Source organism: Syngnathus acus, chromosome 15 (genome assembly GCF_901709675.1).
Source record: "Syngnathus acus chromosome 15, fSynAcu1.2, whole genome shotgun sequence".
Classification (NCBI taxonomy): Eukaryota; Metazoa; Chordata; class Actinopteri; order Syngnathiformes; family Syngnathidae; genus Syngnathus; species Syngnathus acus.
The window spans coordinates 14,238,052-14,254,675 of record NC_051100.1 but is presented as its reverse complement, the minus strand read 5'-3'; the positions used below and the strand labels follow the sequence as shown (position 1 = coordinate 14,254,675).

At 47.3% G+C, this 16,624-nt stretch overlaps 1 protein-coding gene across 3 annotated transcripts in view; it reads right to left on the bottom strand.

The window, feature by feature from the left end:
* Positions 1-16,624, bottom strand: part of LOC119134891 (echinoderm microtubule-associated protein-like 4) — a 65,408-nt gene that overhangs the window by 12,929 nt on the left and 35,855 nt on the right. For 2 of the 3 annotated variants that reach the window (XM_037272097.1, XM_037272098.1), the window contains exon 4: positions 1,670-1,834. The exons of the other annotated variant lie outside the window; for it this stretch is intronic. In XM_037272097.1, the coding sequence (XP_037127992.1) occupies positions 1,670-1,834 (165 nt within the window). The remainder of the gene's footprint in view (positions 1-1,669; positions 1,835-16,624) is intronic. 3 annotated transcript variants of the gene reach the window in all.

Genomic DNA, 16,624 nt, shown 5'->3' with positions numbered 1-16,624 from the left:
ATATTAACTTCTTTTGGTAGTCGCTTCCAACAAATATATGAATTAAAGTTATAATGTTTGACTGTTTCACAATACAGTGGAGCCTCGGTTTTCGAACACAATCCGTTCCGAAGGCTGTTCGAGAAGTGAATAATTCGAATTACGAATCATATTTTCCCATTACAAATAACGGAAAAATATTTTATCCGTTCCAAGCAAAAAAAAAAAAAAAGCGCCTTTTTTAAGCATTTTTTCATTTGCGCATTTTTGTCCAATCGCGCAACTGCAGCAATGTTCCCTCTAAGCTGCGCGCGTGCGCAATCGCGCACTGCCCGCACATTCTCAGCGCACAAGAAAATCTATCCAGCGCATAAACATCCCACATCCCCCCGAAGCGAACACGCAGCGTCGCCGACCGCGCAACTGCACCGCGCTGGTCGCATTATTGTGACAGAGGCGTCGCTGAAATTTAGAAAATATTTTAAAGGTCCTGCTGTACTTTCAAACATTTAAGTGGACATCAGTGCGCAGGGAGCTTAATTTTGTCCGACCGCGCAACTGCACCGCGCTGGGCGCATTATTGTGACAGAGCGGTCGCTAAAATTTAGACAATATTTTTAAAGTCCTAATGGACTTTCCAAAATTTAAGTGGACCTCAGTGCGCAGGGAGCTTAATTTGGTCCGGTCGCGCAACCGCAGCGCGCCGGGCGCTCAGTGTCGCATTGCGTTAGGAGCGTCTTTGTGTTTTAGGATGGCTTTACTGCTCCCACTTGCTTCCTTTGGAGGCATGATTAGAGTTGATGCAATCCTCAGAGTAACGAGAACGTAATAACGAACGGAGTCAGTTGGCATGCGGGTCCCCTCGGCTCATCTCGCGAGGTTCGACAACCGAATTTCGTCCGACATCCGAAGCAAAAAAATCTCGAATTTCTTGTTCGAAAACCGATTTGTTCAAGAACAGGGACGTTCGAAAACCGAGGCTCCACTGTACTTTGCTCTTCGGTATTTACAGCTCCACTTACTGGACAAACGGTGGTCGTAGACCATTCTGCACACAACATTCTGTTTTGAGTAAGTGACAGAAAAATCATCCAAATTTGAGCCAATGTTGAAGATTTTGAAAAGCTATAACGGGCAGAACAATTCATCAGTCGGGCCTACTTATAACCAACGAACGGCTTACTGTGTTTACAAATTGTTTGAAACATCGGGGAACGAGAGAATGATTTCCAGCACGGCCAACAAGTGTAACTTGGTACCTGCACGCACACAAAAGAGGGAGAGATGGTGGGTTGGAGAGAAAAATTTGTTGAGCTGTGGTGGCAATGAGCGCTGGACGACATCCCCCACTTGAAGCAGTCTGTGTGTGTATCGGTGTGAGTGAGTGAGCGTGTGTGGGAGTCAAAGTTCTCACTTTAACTCTCACTCACAAACACGCTCAGTGGAAGAGCGAGTAAGAGAGACAGAGTAAGACAGACAGACAGAGCGAGAGTGCGAGGGAGAGAGACAGAGACAGCGAGCGAGAGCGAGAGAGAACATGGTGAAAGCACGCCGGGGTTACACTCCAACAAAGTGCCGCTAAAAGGAGCACCCACTGGGAAAAGGAGGATGGGGTGGTGTGATTTTGTAGTCGGAAAGGTTAGTCTTCATCAGGCCAGAGCAGGAAATGAGGTCAGAGAAAAGGGGACACCTCTTGGGGGGCGCCTGGTTTTTACTGCTGTCCAGCTGGCTTCTCTGTGGACTTTGCTGATGGTGAGGGGGCGTGGGGGAGGGGGCTTCCTCCCGTTCATGGACCTCCTCCCTCGGACCTCTTTGCCCGACGCCCGACGTTTCCTTTCTGGGATCAGCTGCTACGCTGCGAACATACACGGCACACGGCTGCTGCTTCAACGTGGCCTGGCGGATTTGCACGTGCGTCTACCTTCAACGCTCAGCCCTTCTAATGACTCTTTGTTGCTTCGAGTGGACTTGCAATCATCCAAATTGAGTTGGCGCAAACACACACAGCAGCTGAGTACAATTGCAAAAGAGACCCTGGTCTGGAATGACAAATCAAGTCATTTGTGAATAATGGCCGCTAGGAGTGGTTCGTAGGGTCAGCGCAGATCCTCAAACGCTGACTCAATTCCAGAGTCAATACTTTTCTTCCCTTTACCACATTTAACTGCTCACAATAAAGAAAAACCTACTGCCCAGATAAAACAAACACAGTTCCTGACTTTGCGTATTTTGAGTGGTGAAAGGAGCCGTCGTGACGCCTTCCTTAGGGTTGTCACAAATTTATCTTTTGAAAATGGATTATCCATCGGTTTTTGGCCTGGACAACATGGGCGGCCGCCCAAGGCGGTGTTTTTTTATGTCACGTGGAGAGCGGTAGGAGCCCCCCCAATTTGTTTTAGAATAATGCGCTGCAAAGCGGTTTTATCACCCTGCGTGTTATCACTGTGTGGGTAAGTGGCAATTTCACACCCCCTTCAGCTGCAGGCCGGGTGGACGAGCCTGAGGCAAGTGAGGAGTTTCCAGGTTAACGTAACAGGTCAGTGAGCGATTGGCTAGGGCAGCGTTGTTGTAGTCAATCAGAGCCAGTGTTTTTCACGTGTGGTGACTAACGCACTTTCATCAGTAGTCACACCACAAACAGAAGAGGCAGACACAGGACTGCTGAAAAGTTAGCATTTTCAAGGTGGCGATATCAACATGTATTTCAAAGTCATTAAAGTTAAAGGCAAAAACGTGCATGTGTTTTATGTGTTTTTTTAACTGTAACACTTTCCCCGGTAACAAATTACTTTTATTCAGTAATACAATTAATAACTTAGATACTTTTTTGAACAAGTAGTGAGTTCCCAACACTGGGCTAATTAAGGGCTCATAATAATTTCTGATATAGCTTACCTTTTACGTTTGTTAGCTAGCGGAATATTCATATCCAGGGATGAGAATGGCAAATGTGAAAAAGCACGGAAAAGAAGGGGGGGGGGGGGTATACGCTGTCGCGGCGGGCGGGGGAATGCCCGCGAGAGTCGCCGAGGCCAACGTTGATTGGCCAGCGAGCCGGCCGCTCCCCCACATATATAAAAAAATAATTTTCTCAACGGATTTACACGATTCACGAAAATACTTTCGACGGAAAAAAAAACACGGAAATCCGCGGAAAATTCTAATGCCTGCATATCTGAAGGTAGTTTCATAGACAAACATTTGCCATTTGCTCGTGCAACTATATTTCGTGACAGCTTTTTTTGTGTCATAACTGAAAGTATGCCAAGCATAGAATTTGGGGCAGTTACCAAGGAGCTAATCGTTCCTCATTCCTTGAAAGACAGATTAATGTCATTTATAACATTTATTACATTAATATTTATTATTATTTATTAAATTCTTCCTTTGTCAGCTGGTGTGAGCTCAACCGGCTTCAGCTGAACACCAGCAAGACGAAGGAGATGATTGTGAGCTTCGGGAGGACAGCACCCATCTTCACTCCGGTGAACATCCAGGGATCGGACATTGAGGTAGTGGAGAACTACAAATTCCTGGGTGTTCGCCTTAACAACAAACTGGACTGGACTGATTACACCCACGCCCTGTACAAAAAGGGCCAGAGTCGCCTCCACCTGCTGAGGAGACTGAGGTCCTTCGGTGTGTGCAGGGCTCTCCTCCGGACCTTCTATGACTCTGTGGTGGCCTCAGCCATCCTCTACGCTGTGGTCTGCAGGGGTGGGGGCAGTACTGACGGGGACAGGGGGAGACTGAATAAGATGGTCAGAAGAGCGAGCTCTGTCCTGGGATGTCCCCTGGACTTCATTGAGGTTGTGGGTGAGAGGAGGACGTTGATTAAGCTTGAATCCATCATGGACAACACCTCTCACCCCCTCCATGAGATAATGCGGTCCCTGAGCAGCTCCTTTAGCGGCAGACCTTTGCATCCTTGGTGTAGGAAGGAACAGTTCCGCAGGTCCTTCATTCCCTCTGCTGTCAGACTTTACAACATGCGTGGCACCTGATAAAATTAATGTGTTTCGTCTCTACTAGCGGCACTTGTATTTGTCCTTGTCTGTTGTTTACCCTTTTTTGAAATTTTGGCACTTGTTTTATTCTTGCACTCGTATTATTCTTGCACTCATGTGCGCTGCTGTGACAAGTGAATTTCCCTGCTGTGGGATGAATAAAGTTCCATCAATCAATCTACATTATTACGATATTTACATTTATGACATCTAGCATGTTTATTTAAATTTACAATTAATGGAGGAATGTTTTGTATAAGAGTTATATTATCGTATATCAAGTTCAATAGCAAATGCAATTACAATTGCTCTTTTAAAATATTTTGGTGGAATACTGTTCTATTAAAAAAGAAATTCTAGGGGGGCGCTCAGGGAGTAATTCAGTGAAGAACCCCTACTGCCATTGATGACTTGAGCAGTCGGCAGTAAATAAACAACAAATTGCCAGAAAATGTGTGCAACCAACTAAAAATAGGGTGACCAGATTTGGGTTTTTGAAAAGGAGGACACCTTTTTTTTTGGAGGGGAGGGACTTTTCGGAGTATCGGTGTATGTTATGACACAAATGGCATGGTGTCTGTATAGCAATGGTATTTATTGGCCCGAATAACACAAAACAACATATGTACAATATCAAAAACATATTTACACTAATAAAAACATATGTACACTGACATGTTTTAGTTTTATAGTGGTACACTAAATTAAAAAAAAGACAAAAGAAATACGGCCATCGGTGCAGCATTTAGGAAAAAAAAATCTTCCTTAACAAGCCAGGTGTGATTTCATGGCGCTTCACTGTAGAAAGAACATAGCTACCTTCTGCTACACTCTCGGACTTCGTCACAAAGAAATCTGTGACTTTAGATGATGAACTCCCGCCCCTCGCTGCTTTTGTGTGCTTGGTCGAATGTAGTGTGTATGCCTGCAGGTCGTTGGCACCTTTATTTGCCACAGACACGCAAGTGCCTGCCTTACATGTCAAGCACTCAGCTTCATAAGAAACACGACCCTGGCGAAAGCACTGGAATTTTTTATTCAACTCGTCCGTGAACGTGCATATTCATTTCGGCATTACTTGTAAACACTCGGTGTTGACTGGCTAGCCCACCCTACATACACACATACATTCAGCAAAGTGACTAGATTTGAGGAGAAGGGCGTGACTTATTTGCGAACAATACAGATAAACCTGGAATTGAGTGAAATGGAACGTAGTTGACAATTGACAATGTTACTGTACATGTATTATGTCTGAGGCAGTCCAACAAAATCCTGGACGATTTTGAAATCCCCCCGGACATTATGTTAGGGCTTAAAAGTAGGACATATCCGCAAATAAGAGGACGTCTGGTCACCTTAGTCAGGCCGCTCACTCGACCCCCTAGGGCAGGGGTCACCAACACGTTGCCCGCGGGCACCAGGTCGCCCGTGAGGACCGCATGAGTCGCCCGCAGGACTGTTCTAAAATTAGCTCAAATAGCGGCACTTGTCAGTGAGCTGCATCTATTTATTTTACAGTCAAACCTCAGTTTTCGAACGTCCTGGTTCTCGAACAAATCGGAATTCTAACAAAAAATTCGAGATTTTTTGCTTAGGTTGTCGAACAAAATTCGGAGGTCGAACCTCGCGAGATGAGCCGGGAGGACCCGAGAAAACCCGACCGCGCGGCCCGGATGCCGACTGACTCCGTTGTTATTGTATTTTCGTTACTTTGAGGATTGTATTAACCCCTAATCATGCCTCCAAAGAAAGCAAGTGGGAGCAGTAAAGCCATCCTAAAACACAAAGACGCTTTTAAAGCAATGCGACAGTGAGCGCCCGGCGCCCTGCGGTTGCGCGATTGGCTTCGTGGCTGTCTGTCTACTGTCTACCGTCGATCATTGGACACGCAAGTATGGCTGCGGATAAAGATGTTTGTACGGCTTCGTGCACCAACTGCACCCTTCTCTTAGAGAGGTTGTCCCTGCGAGAGGTCCACCTACGAGAGGTCCACCAGCTAGAGCAGAATAGCGCGATAACCGTAGATGTGGCGGACACAGATGCGGGCTGTAGTCAGCCCGCTAGCCCAGTTAGCACTAGCCCCATGCTAGCTAACTGCGATGAGCCAGTTAAGACGCATAGCTGTTCCAAGCCATCTCGGTCTACTGGCTCTCCCACTTTGGTCAGAGGTGACTCCATTACCCGAAACATCACGCTTAAAAATCCAGCCACGGTAATGTGTATCACTGGAGGCAGAGCACCCGACATAGAGGCTAATCTTAGGGAGCTGGCTCGCAATAGGTCGAGTCAACAGCGTAGGTCCAACAATACTAGCTACTCGGATATAGTGATAAACGTTGGCTCCAATGACATTAGGATGAGGCAATCAGAGATCACAAAGAAAAACATAGCGAGGACTTGTGATCTCGCCAGAAAGATGAGTCGGCATCGAGTGTTTGTCTCTGGCCCCCTGCCTGGGAGGCACTGATGAGAGGTTTAGTAGATTAGTCTCCCTTAATTGATGGATGGCTGGTTTCTGTAAGAAGCAGGAACTGTATTTTATAGATAACTGGTCCTCCTTCTGGGGCCGCCCCGACCTGCTGAGGAAGGACGACCTTGATCCTAATCGTGAAGGCGCCTTCACTCTTTCGAGGAACATAGATTACTGTTTGAGCCATTCATGACAGGTCACTTTAGAGGAGGCTGGGTCACAAGTGACTAGGCCACCTGTTAGGATGGTTTGGAGTTAAGTTAAAGTTATCTAGCGCTAGGCTAGATTCCCAGCATGCACATAGTTCATTGTGTAGACTAGAGTGTCACAGTTTGAATAGTGCCACAGTATACATGAACACACTTTCTACTGAGGTAGTAGACAAATCCATTTACTCTACCATGACCGGTCGCGCTGATGGCACGGTGCTTGTTCCGGATAATATCTTGGTCTGCCGAATATTAACTATCAAATTCCTATGGTCCTATCTTCCCGCCGTGCTAATAAATATTTTAGCGGTAATGCCGGGCCGAGACAACACAATCTTACTCGTATTTCGTTTAAAAATCCTCCGATAGATACGAACTCTGATCTACCGATTAGACTCAAACTCGGTTTTATGAATGTTAAAACACTTCACACAAAAGCAGTACTCGTTAATGACCTAAACATTTTTGGTCTTTGCAAAACCTGGTTAAAACCTAATGAACTGCTGCCACTTAATGAGGCATCACCTCCAAATTTTGTGAGCTGGCATGTGGCGCGTCCTCGTAAAAAGGGTGGGAGTTTCGCCCTTATCTCTAATTCCGATCTTAGATTTAGGCCTCGTTCGATTAACGTATTTAAAACATTTGAAGTTCTCATTGTCCGATCCACAGCTCCACCGTCGTTTTATCTTGCTGTTATTTACCGTCCACCCGGGGTTTACTCTGATTTCCTGAATGAATTTTCCGAATTCGTGGCTGATCTAGTGACAAATGCGGATAATATAATAATTATAGGGGACTTCAATATCCATATAAATTTACCACCAGAGCCACTTACTTTGGCGTTTCAGACTTTAATTGATACATTTGGTTTTACGCAAGCCATACAGGCAGCAACGCATAAGAATGGAAATATACCTTAGATCCGGTATTATCCCGAGGACTGGCAACCTCAAATATAACAGTACTGCCATACACTACTGTTATGTCTGATCACTACTCAATAAAATTAGAAATTTTTGTTCTCTGTCAAAGGCAAGAGCGCAATCAAAATTACAGCAGTCATAATATTAACTCCGTAACTGTGACTGCGCTATCTGAGTTACTGCCGCCGGCAACTGCCATATTTCCCGCATATACTATCGGCTCTATTGATAATCTTACAAATGAATTCAATGCGACGGTGTTAAATGCCATCGACTCTGTAGCGCCACCACGTCTGTAAACTCGCTGAAGAAAGCCTACTCCATGGTTCACAGATGAAACACGTACGCTTAAGCAATTATGTTGAAAGCATGAGCGCAAATGGCGTTTAACCAAACTTGAGGTTTTCCATCAGGCATGGCGTGACAGCCTCCCTAAATACAAAGATGCGCTTATCTTAGCAAAAACTAGTTATTTCTCGCAAATTATTCATCTCAATAAAAACAATCCTAAATACTTATTCGATACAGTGGCAAAGCTAACACTACGCCAGCCGACCTCCGATAGCTCCTTCCACTCGGCTAACAAGTTCATGAAATAGTTGTACTAGGTTCATCTTGTTTTTTCTTTTTCAATTACTTCACTGTTTCTTCTATATCAAACAAATTTCTTTAGGTTCATTTACCTGACATGTTTCGGCGGGTTCTTCCGCCTTCATCAGAGTGTCAGTGAAGGCGGCTGACACTCTGATGAAGGCGGAAGAACCCGCCGAAACATGTCAGGTAAATGAACCTAAAGAAATTTGTTTGATATAGAAGAAACAGTGAAGTAAGTTCATGAAATGTTTTGCTCGAAAGATTGAATCCATTAGGGATGACATCAAGATGACCGTTCCAATTACTCAGTCGAGACCGCCGATTACGGGCGCCGACGATCATGCAATAACCCTCTCAGATTTTAAAAGCGTGTCCCTTGAAAGGCTTAACAATTGGTTAGTGCGGCTAAACAAACAACGTGTTTACTCGACCTACTTCCAGCCAAACTATTTAAAGAATTATTTCAGATTTTAGGACCGTCCGTCTTGATTATAATTAATCTGTCTCTCTTCTGGTATAGTGCCAACAGCCTTTAAAACCAGTTGTTAGGGTTTGCAGAATATCTTCATCGTATGATTATGTTGGAATGTAACCTGTAATAATTTACCTAGCTTGTCCTGTCTTAACAAAAGTAGTAGACCAAAGTGCTAAGATCTTTTACACAAAGTCGTAAAAGGCCCCCTGCTATGCTTTGATCAGCAGGGAAGCGGCTTCACCCCATCCTGTGTTCCCACATCCCCACTTTCAACCCCACTCTGTTTCTCTCAATAAATATGCACCTGATGAGGCCTGAGTCAGACTTCATTCGACCATCGCTGTAAGCACAGCGACGAGTGAACTCTCCACCTGCAGGTGTCTGAAACGACTAACTTGTCTCCAGTGTGGTTCTTGCAAAATAAGTTAGAGAGAGCACTACCCTAACATTTTGGTGCCGAAACCCGGGACCCTCATACCCGCCATCTGGCTGACGGAGGACGACGCGCTGTACACCGTCGACGGGCCAGCGTCCATTAGGAGGACCTGGTAAAGAAAGACCTGGGAAGGAAATTCTTCGCTGGGCCAGCGTCTTAGGTCTGCCTTCGTCTGACAGAGGTGGATTGACGGGATCCGGCAGTGCAACGAACCAGGGGACAAGTAAGTTAAAGAAAAAAGCGCTGATACGGCTTTGGTTTGTCCGAGCTATGAGATACGGCTTTGGTTTGTCCGAGCTATGAGATACGGCTTTGGTTTGTCCGGGCTATGAGATACGGCTTTGGTTTTTCCAAGCTATGAAACAGCTGGGATTCTAGTCCCAGTGGAAGGAACGGGCTAAGAAAAGACAGAGTCTCTTTTTCCTAATTGAAGAAGGGTGTAGATTCTTTTTTTTTGTCCGTTCTTCCAAGCTGTTTGGGAGGGTTTTACACCCATCCTGGATAGGCCTAAAGATAAAAAGCGCTGGAGTTTGTGTGGTTGAGAGTGCGACTGGTAGGATAAATTGACTGCAAAGAGAAATTGGTGGATGGTCTATTTAAACCTGCATTGAGGATCCTCAAAGAACATCCATCCCATCCATCCATCCATCCATCTTCTTCCGCTTATCCGGGGTCGGGTCGCGGGGGCAGCAGCTTCAGGAGGGACTCCCAGACTTCCCTCTCCCCAGCTACTTCATCTAGCTCATCCCGGGGGATCCCAAGGCGTTCCCAGGCCAGCCGAGAGACATAGTCTCTCCAGCGCGTCCTGGGTCGTCCCCGGGGTCTCCTACCGGTGGGACATGCCCGGAACACCTCCCCAGGGAGGCGTCCAGGAGGCATCCTGATGAGATGCCCGAGCCACCTCATCTGGCTCCTCTCAACGTGGAGGAGTAGCGACTCTACTCCGAGTCTCTCCCGGATGACCGAACTTCTCACCCTATCTCTAAGGGAGAGCCCGGACATCCTGCGGAGAAAACTCATTTCGGCCGCTTGTATCCGGGATCTCGTTCTTTCGGTAACGAGATAGGTGAGGGTAGGAGCGTAAATCGACCGGTAAATTGAGAGCTTTGCCTTTTGGCTCAGCTCTCTCTTTACCACGACGGACCGGTACAGAGTCCGCATTACTGCCGACGCTGCACCGATCCGCCTGTCGATCTCACGCTCCATCCTCCCCTCACTCGTGAACAAGACCCCAAGATACTTAAACTCCTCCACTTGGGGCAGGATCTCATCCCCGATCCGGAGAGGGCATTCCACCCTTTTCCGATCGAGGACCATGGACTCGGATTTGGAGGTGCTGACCCTCATCCCGACCGCTTCACACTCGGCTGCGAACCGCTCCAGTGAGAGCTGGAGATCACGGCCTGAAGAAGCCAACAGCACAACGTCGTCTGCAAAAAGCAGAGACGCGATGCTGAGGTCCCCAAACCGGACACCCTCAACGCCTCGGCTGCACCTAGAAATTCTGTCCATAAAAATTATGAACAGAATCGGTGACAAAGGGCAGCCTTGGCGGAGTCCAACCCTCACTGGGAACGAATCCGACTTACTGCCGGAAATGCGGACCACACTCTGGCATCGGTGATACAGGGACCGAACCGCCCTTATCAGTTGGCTCGGTACCCCGTACTCCCGAAGCACCCCCCACAGAACCTCCCGAGGGACACGGTCGAACGCCTTCTCCAAGTCCACAAAACACATGTGGACTGGTTGGGCGAACTCCCATGCACCCTCGAGGATCCTGCTGAGGGTGAAGAGCTGGTCCACTGTTCCACGGCCAGGACGAAAGCCACACTGTTCCTCCTGAATCCGAGGTTCGACCTCCCGACGGACCCTCCTCTCCAGCACCCCTGAATAGACCTTACCAGGGAGGCTGAGGAGTGTAATTCCCCTGTAATTGGAACACACCCTCCGGTCCCCCTTCTTAAAGAGGGGAACCACCACCCCAGTCTGCCAATCCAGAGGCACTGTCCCCGATGTCCACGCGATGCTGTAGAGACGTGTCAGCCATGACAGCCCCACAACATCCAGAGCCCTTAAGAAATCCGGGCGGATCTCATCCACCCCCGGGGCCTTGCCACCGAGGAGTTTTTTAACTACCTCAGTGACTTCAACCCCAGAGATTGGAGAGTCCGCCTCAGAGTCCCCAGGCCCTGCTTCCACAATGGAAGGCGTGTCGTGACACGACTACAAAGTCGATCATCGAACTGCGGCCTAGGGTGTCCTGGTGCCAAGTGCACACATGGACACCCTTATGTTTGAACATGGTGTTCATTATTGAAAATCCGTGTCGAGCACAGAAGTCCAACAATAGAACACCGCTCGGGTTCAGATCGGGGGGGCCGTTCCTCCCAATCACGCCCTTCCAGGTCTCACTGTCATTGCCCACGTGAGCATTGAAGTCACCCAGTAGAACGACGGAGTCCCCAGAAGGAGCGCTCTCCAGCACTTCCTCCAGGGACTCCAAGAAGGGTGGGTACTCTGAGCTGCCGTTTGGTGCATAGACACAAACAACAGTCAGGACCCGTCCCCCCACCCGAAGGCGGAGGGAGGCTACCCTCTCGTTCACCGGGGTGAACCCCAATGTGCAGGCGCCCAGCCGGGGGGCAATAAGTATACCCACACCTGCTCGACGCCTCTCACCGTGGGCAACTCCAGAGTGGAAGAGAGTCCAGCCCCTCTCGAGAGGGCTTGTACCGGAACCCAAACTGTGCGTGGAGGCAAGTCCGACTATATCTAGTCGGAACTTTTCTGCCTCGCACACCAGCTCGGGCTCCTTTCCAGCCAGAGAGGTGACATTCCATGTCCCAAGAGCCAGCTTCTGCAGCCGGGGATCAGACCGCCAAGGTCCCTGCCTTTGGCCGCCGCCCAGCTTGCAATGCACCCGACCCCTTTGGCCCCTCCCACAGGTGGTGAGCCCATGGGAAGGGGGACCCACGTTTCCTTTTCGGGCTGAGCCGGGCCGGGCCCCATGGGCGAAGGCCCGGCCACCAGACGCTCGCCTTCGAGCCCCGCCTCCAGGCCTGGCTCCAGAGGGGGGCCCCGGTGGCCCGCGTCCGGGCGAGGGAAAACGTGATCCATTAATTTTTTTCATCATAAGGGGCTGATGAGCCGTGCTTTGTCTGGCCCCTCACCTAGGACCCGTTTGCCATGGGTGACCCTACCAGGGGCATGAAGCCCCAGACAACATGGCTCCTAGGATCATAGGGGCACGCAAACCCCTCCACCACGATAAGGTGACGACTCACGGAGGGGTCCTCAAAGAACATAAAAATAAAACGAAAAATTGTATGAACCTAAAATACCAAATTAAGATGGGAAACAAAACCGGTAAATCCCTAGCTCTTGAAGGAGATGAGAAGTACATGGCGAGTAAATTTCCTAATTGTATGCAATACATGCCAAAGTGGAAGAAAAAATATGGAGTAGAAGGGAAGTTGAAAGTTGAACTGTGGAAGATAGTGGTTGATGTTTTGGAGGAGAGTGTAGATAGAACGACAAAGGGACTGAAAAAGAAAAGAAAAGAGAGAGAGTTGAATTGTGCTAGAATGTGGTTGAAAGCTTCACAAGAGAGAAGAAAACAAATTCAAGAGACAAAACCTGGAAAGATAAAAAGTGATGAGACCGCCATTCAATTAAGATTTGAAAAAGAATTCTGGGTGCACAGTGGCACCCCATTCGATGATGCGGCTGAGAGTGCTTATCAGCAACAGCTTAAAAATGCGCTCCTTACTAATTTCCGCCCTGAAATAGGCAACTGGGTGAGGAAACATTTGGTGGAAGAAGATATTGCAAGTGTGACAACAACTATGCAATGGGCCAGACATGCTGAAAAAGTGATCAAAAGAGGCAAAAGTTCTGATGTATTTCATCTAGGCGATGATGATGATGATGTTGACCTAGATGAAGATACAACAGTCTTCTTTCATGGGTCCCAGCAGGCCAGAGGAAGAGGTAGAGGCCAACAAGGTCGCAGGCCTCCATATAATTCAAAATCCCCATCAGATTCAGAGACCTGTTGGAACTGTGGGAAACGGGGACACTTCGCAAGAGAGTGTCGTCAGGCAAAACGACACCAATCAAAGGGTGGAGGAAGGGGCAGAGGAAAAGTCACATTTACAGCATGACAAGCTTCCTCCACTTTGACCCCTCATGCTCATACAGAGAAAGAAGTAACAGATGTCCATATGAAAGCAAGACATGTCATTGTCAGATTATTAGAACGTTTTTTAGATTGTTAGAGCTCCTGTCCATGCAAGGAGTATGACAATGCTGTTGTATGCCCAATGACAAATGACCAGAGATCAAATTGTGTATGTACACTAAAGTTAAAATTTGCAAATCAAGTGGTAAATGAATGCAACTGGCTTCTAGAAGACAAATAAAACTTAGAATGTGCTGTCCTCGTGTGCGTGGGAGGGACCAGCTCATGATCGACCACAGGAAATGGCCAGCCTGTGACGAATCATTGGTGCTGGGATCTACCTTACGCGCGCGAGGGCTGTGCATGTGTGTTAAAATGATGAAAATTGGCTAAACTTTTAGTGTACAGAAATTTGCTAGACTGTGGTCTATCCAATTTGCACCGCAGAACAGAAACGCTTTTGGAAGATAAAAATGAGAGGAAAAGAGAGAAATCTGTTTGCGAGCAGAAACTGATCCACACTAGTGCATGTTAAGTAAGAAACGACAGAACATGCTTTCAGGAATTGGAAGAATCAAAATTGTGAATTTAAGACATTCACATTTAATAGAAATAATTGACTGGTTGTGTTATAAGATTATACAAACTTCTATATGCGAGCTGAATCTGAGAGATTGGGTTATTCAGATTTAAAAACAAAGAAAAACTTCTGATTAATTTGCCAGCAGTTTTTTTTGTGTTGAGTTTTTTTTGGATTGGTGGATTGTTCTATCAGGAACCTTGAGTTGAAAATGGTATGTGAATGTTGTGTGGTGAGCTTGGATGAATTGGGACCGATGTGATAGAAAGACTCCTTCTTGGAGACTGTGTGTGAGATGCAAATGAGCATTGATGACTGGTTGCCTGAATGAAGGGGAAATACAGGTTGAATGGTTGACGTTGTTGGACACTACTATCGAAAATTAGTAGAGCGACTTTGAAGAAAGAGTGATTTTGAGTACGTTAAATGCTAAGGAAGAAATAAATACATAAAGGAAATAAAAAGGTTGCTTTTGGATTGCTAATTAACTAGGAAAAAAAACTGGAGAAGCAGTAACACATGCAGAAGATGTGTGAACTGGGAAACTGAGGAGCGTTTTGGAAAGAAAGTCAAATTAAATGATGATAGAGTCATATGTGGTACAGAACACATCCTCCCAAAGAGTTTGTCAAGGTGTGAGACATGGGCGTCGCCATGCCTCAGAAGGAGGGAGAATGTTGTATAGAGAGTGGGAGGAAAAAAAATATATATATATACAACACTTTACTACATATAGATTCTCTGATACATATGGCGTTGTACCATTGAGTTAGATTTTTTTTCTCAAACTTTTGCTGTAAACAATTGGAAGATGATTGAAAAGTAACTGAAGAAGCCATGAGGAAGTGGTGTAGCTGTTTGGAAGGGCACGCGCTTATGCGTTTCCCTGGCTAATCAACATTATTTAACTGATAAGGGGATGGGCAAAGGAACCATCTGCTACAGGACTTAAGGTCCGTTCCTCCAGTAACCAAGATCAGAGAATCTCCTTTACAACAGGAGGCAATAAATGGGATAGCCTCTGTCATAAATGGTCTTTGGTCAGGAGGAGTCATTCGGAAGTGCTCAAACACTTCTCGCGAACACTCTCATTTGCCCAATTCAAAAGGGGAATAAAATTGACTGGTGAATAATACAATATATGCAAAAAGCAGACGAAGAACAGTCCTTGGCAGATTACATGATCAGAACGCTCAGACTGACAGAGGTGTCAAATGCAAATTTACTGCCGCCTGATCTTTCATCCTCACAGGTCGACAACCCCATCATACCAGGAGACTGGGTCTACATCAAAGTCATCAAAAGAAGGAACTGGGCCACCCACGGTGGGAGGGACCATTCCAAGTCTTGCTGACTACCCCCACCGCAGTGAAGATCGCTGAACGGCCCAGCTGGATTCACCTCAGCCACTGCAAGTTGCAGAGAGTGCTGGACCCCTAATTCGGAGTGGTGGGGAAGGCTAACTTCAAAGGGGTCCTATCGTTTAGGGTGGGACGTCTCAATGTTGGTGAAGAAAACAACGATCCCCACTCCGCTAGGCGAGGGGATGTCCCGGTGTCTCTGCCATCCTAGTAGCAACGGGGCTCCATATGCCAGATGGATCCTCTGCTGCGTTGTGGTTGGAGCGTGCTATGGTCTATGGACTCAACTGAACAGACCAGGTGACAATGTTGACCGTGGAAAACGATGGTCACACGATGAGAACTTTGAGGACTGGTCATGGGACCCCAGAAACCCATACGAAACCAACACTTGGTACCGCTACGTCAAATTCACTGTGAGATCGCACACACAGGAGGGTTGCTATGTGTGTTCAAAACTCCCCCCTTCCTCCACGCAAGTTCACTTGGAGGCCAGAGCAATGAATGTCACTGAAGCGAAATGTATGGCATCCATGGGAGGAGTTGGATATCAACACCGTGCTGTCAAAGTGAGTGATGACGACCCTTCCCGCCCTGGACTTGCGGAAGGTACCTGTGATCAGCTTTTCTGGACAAATCTCAATGTGACTGTTAAAGGACGAACGCTGCCGCAGGTGGCCTTCACAGAGCGGCCACCTGGAGTGAACTATACGTGTTACATCCAAGGAAGTGAGACCCACAAATGCGTTGACAGAGACTGCTCTCCAGGAGGGAACTGGATGGGAGCTTTGGACATCGCCACTGAGTGTCAGGATAAGAGAGCCATTGCAGGTGGTGAGAGGGCTCCGACCAACATGGCTGCACCATCAAACGGAACATACTTCATACAGAATGGCTGGTGGCTTTGTGGTCACAAGGTTTATCCGATGCTGCCCGCCAACTGGACAGGAGTGTGTGCACCAGTGTGGGTGACAGACCACACCTACAGGATACAACATCGTCAGCTGACGACAGCACACAACTCTTCTGGACGTCGACGCAGGGCGATTACAACCTTTGACCCCCATGACCCTGTCTGGGGTGCGAATGTTCCGGACGACCATAAAATATGGCCTGTCGGAAACAAAGTTGTTCATGCGCTTTTTCCTTGGATCGGAGTTGGAAAACAATCTCTCTTCATCGAGACACTGAACTGTCGTTTTCAATCCTTTGTGAACCTCTCACTGCAAGTCGATGATGGACAAAATAGAGAGATCCAGGCTATTAGACTAATGGTCTTGCAAAACAGGATGGTTCTGGACTTGTTGACGGCAGCACAAGGTGGTGTGTGCCACATCATTGGGACTTCCTGTTGCACATACATTCCAGGAGCTAACGACACGCACATCAAGGAAGCCATGAACT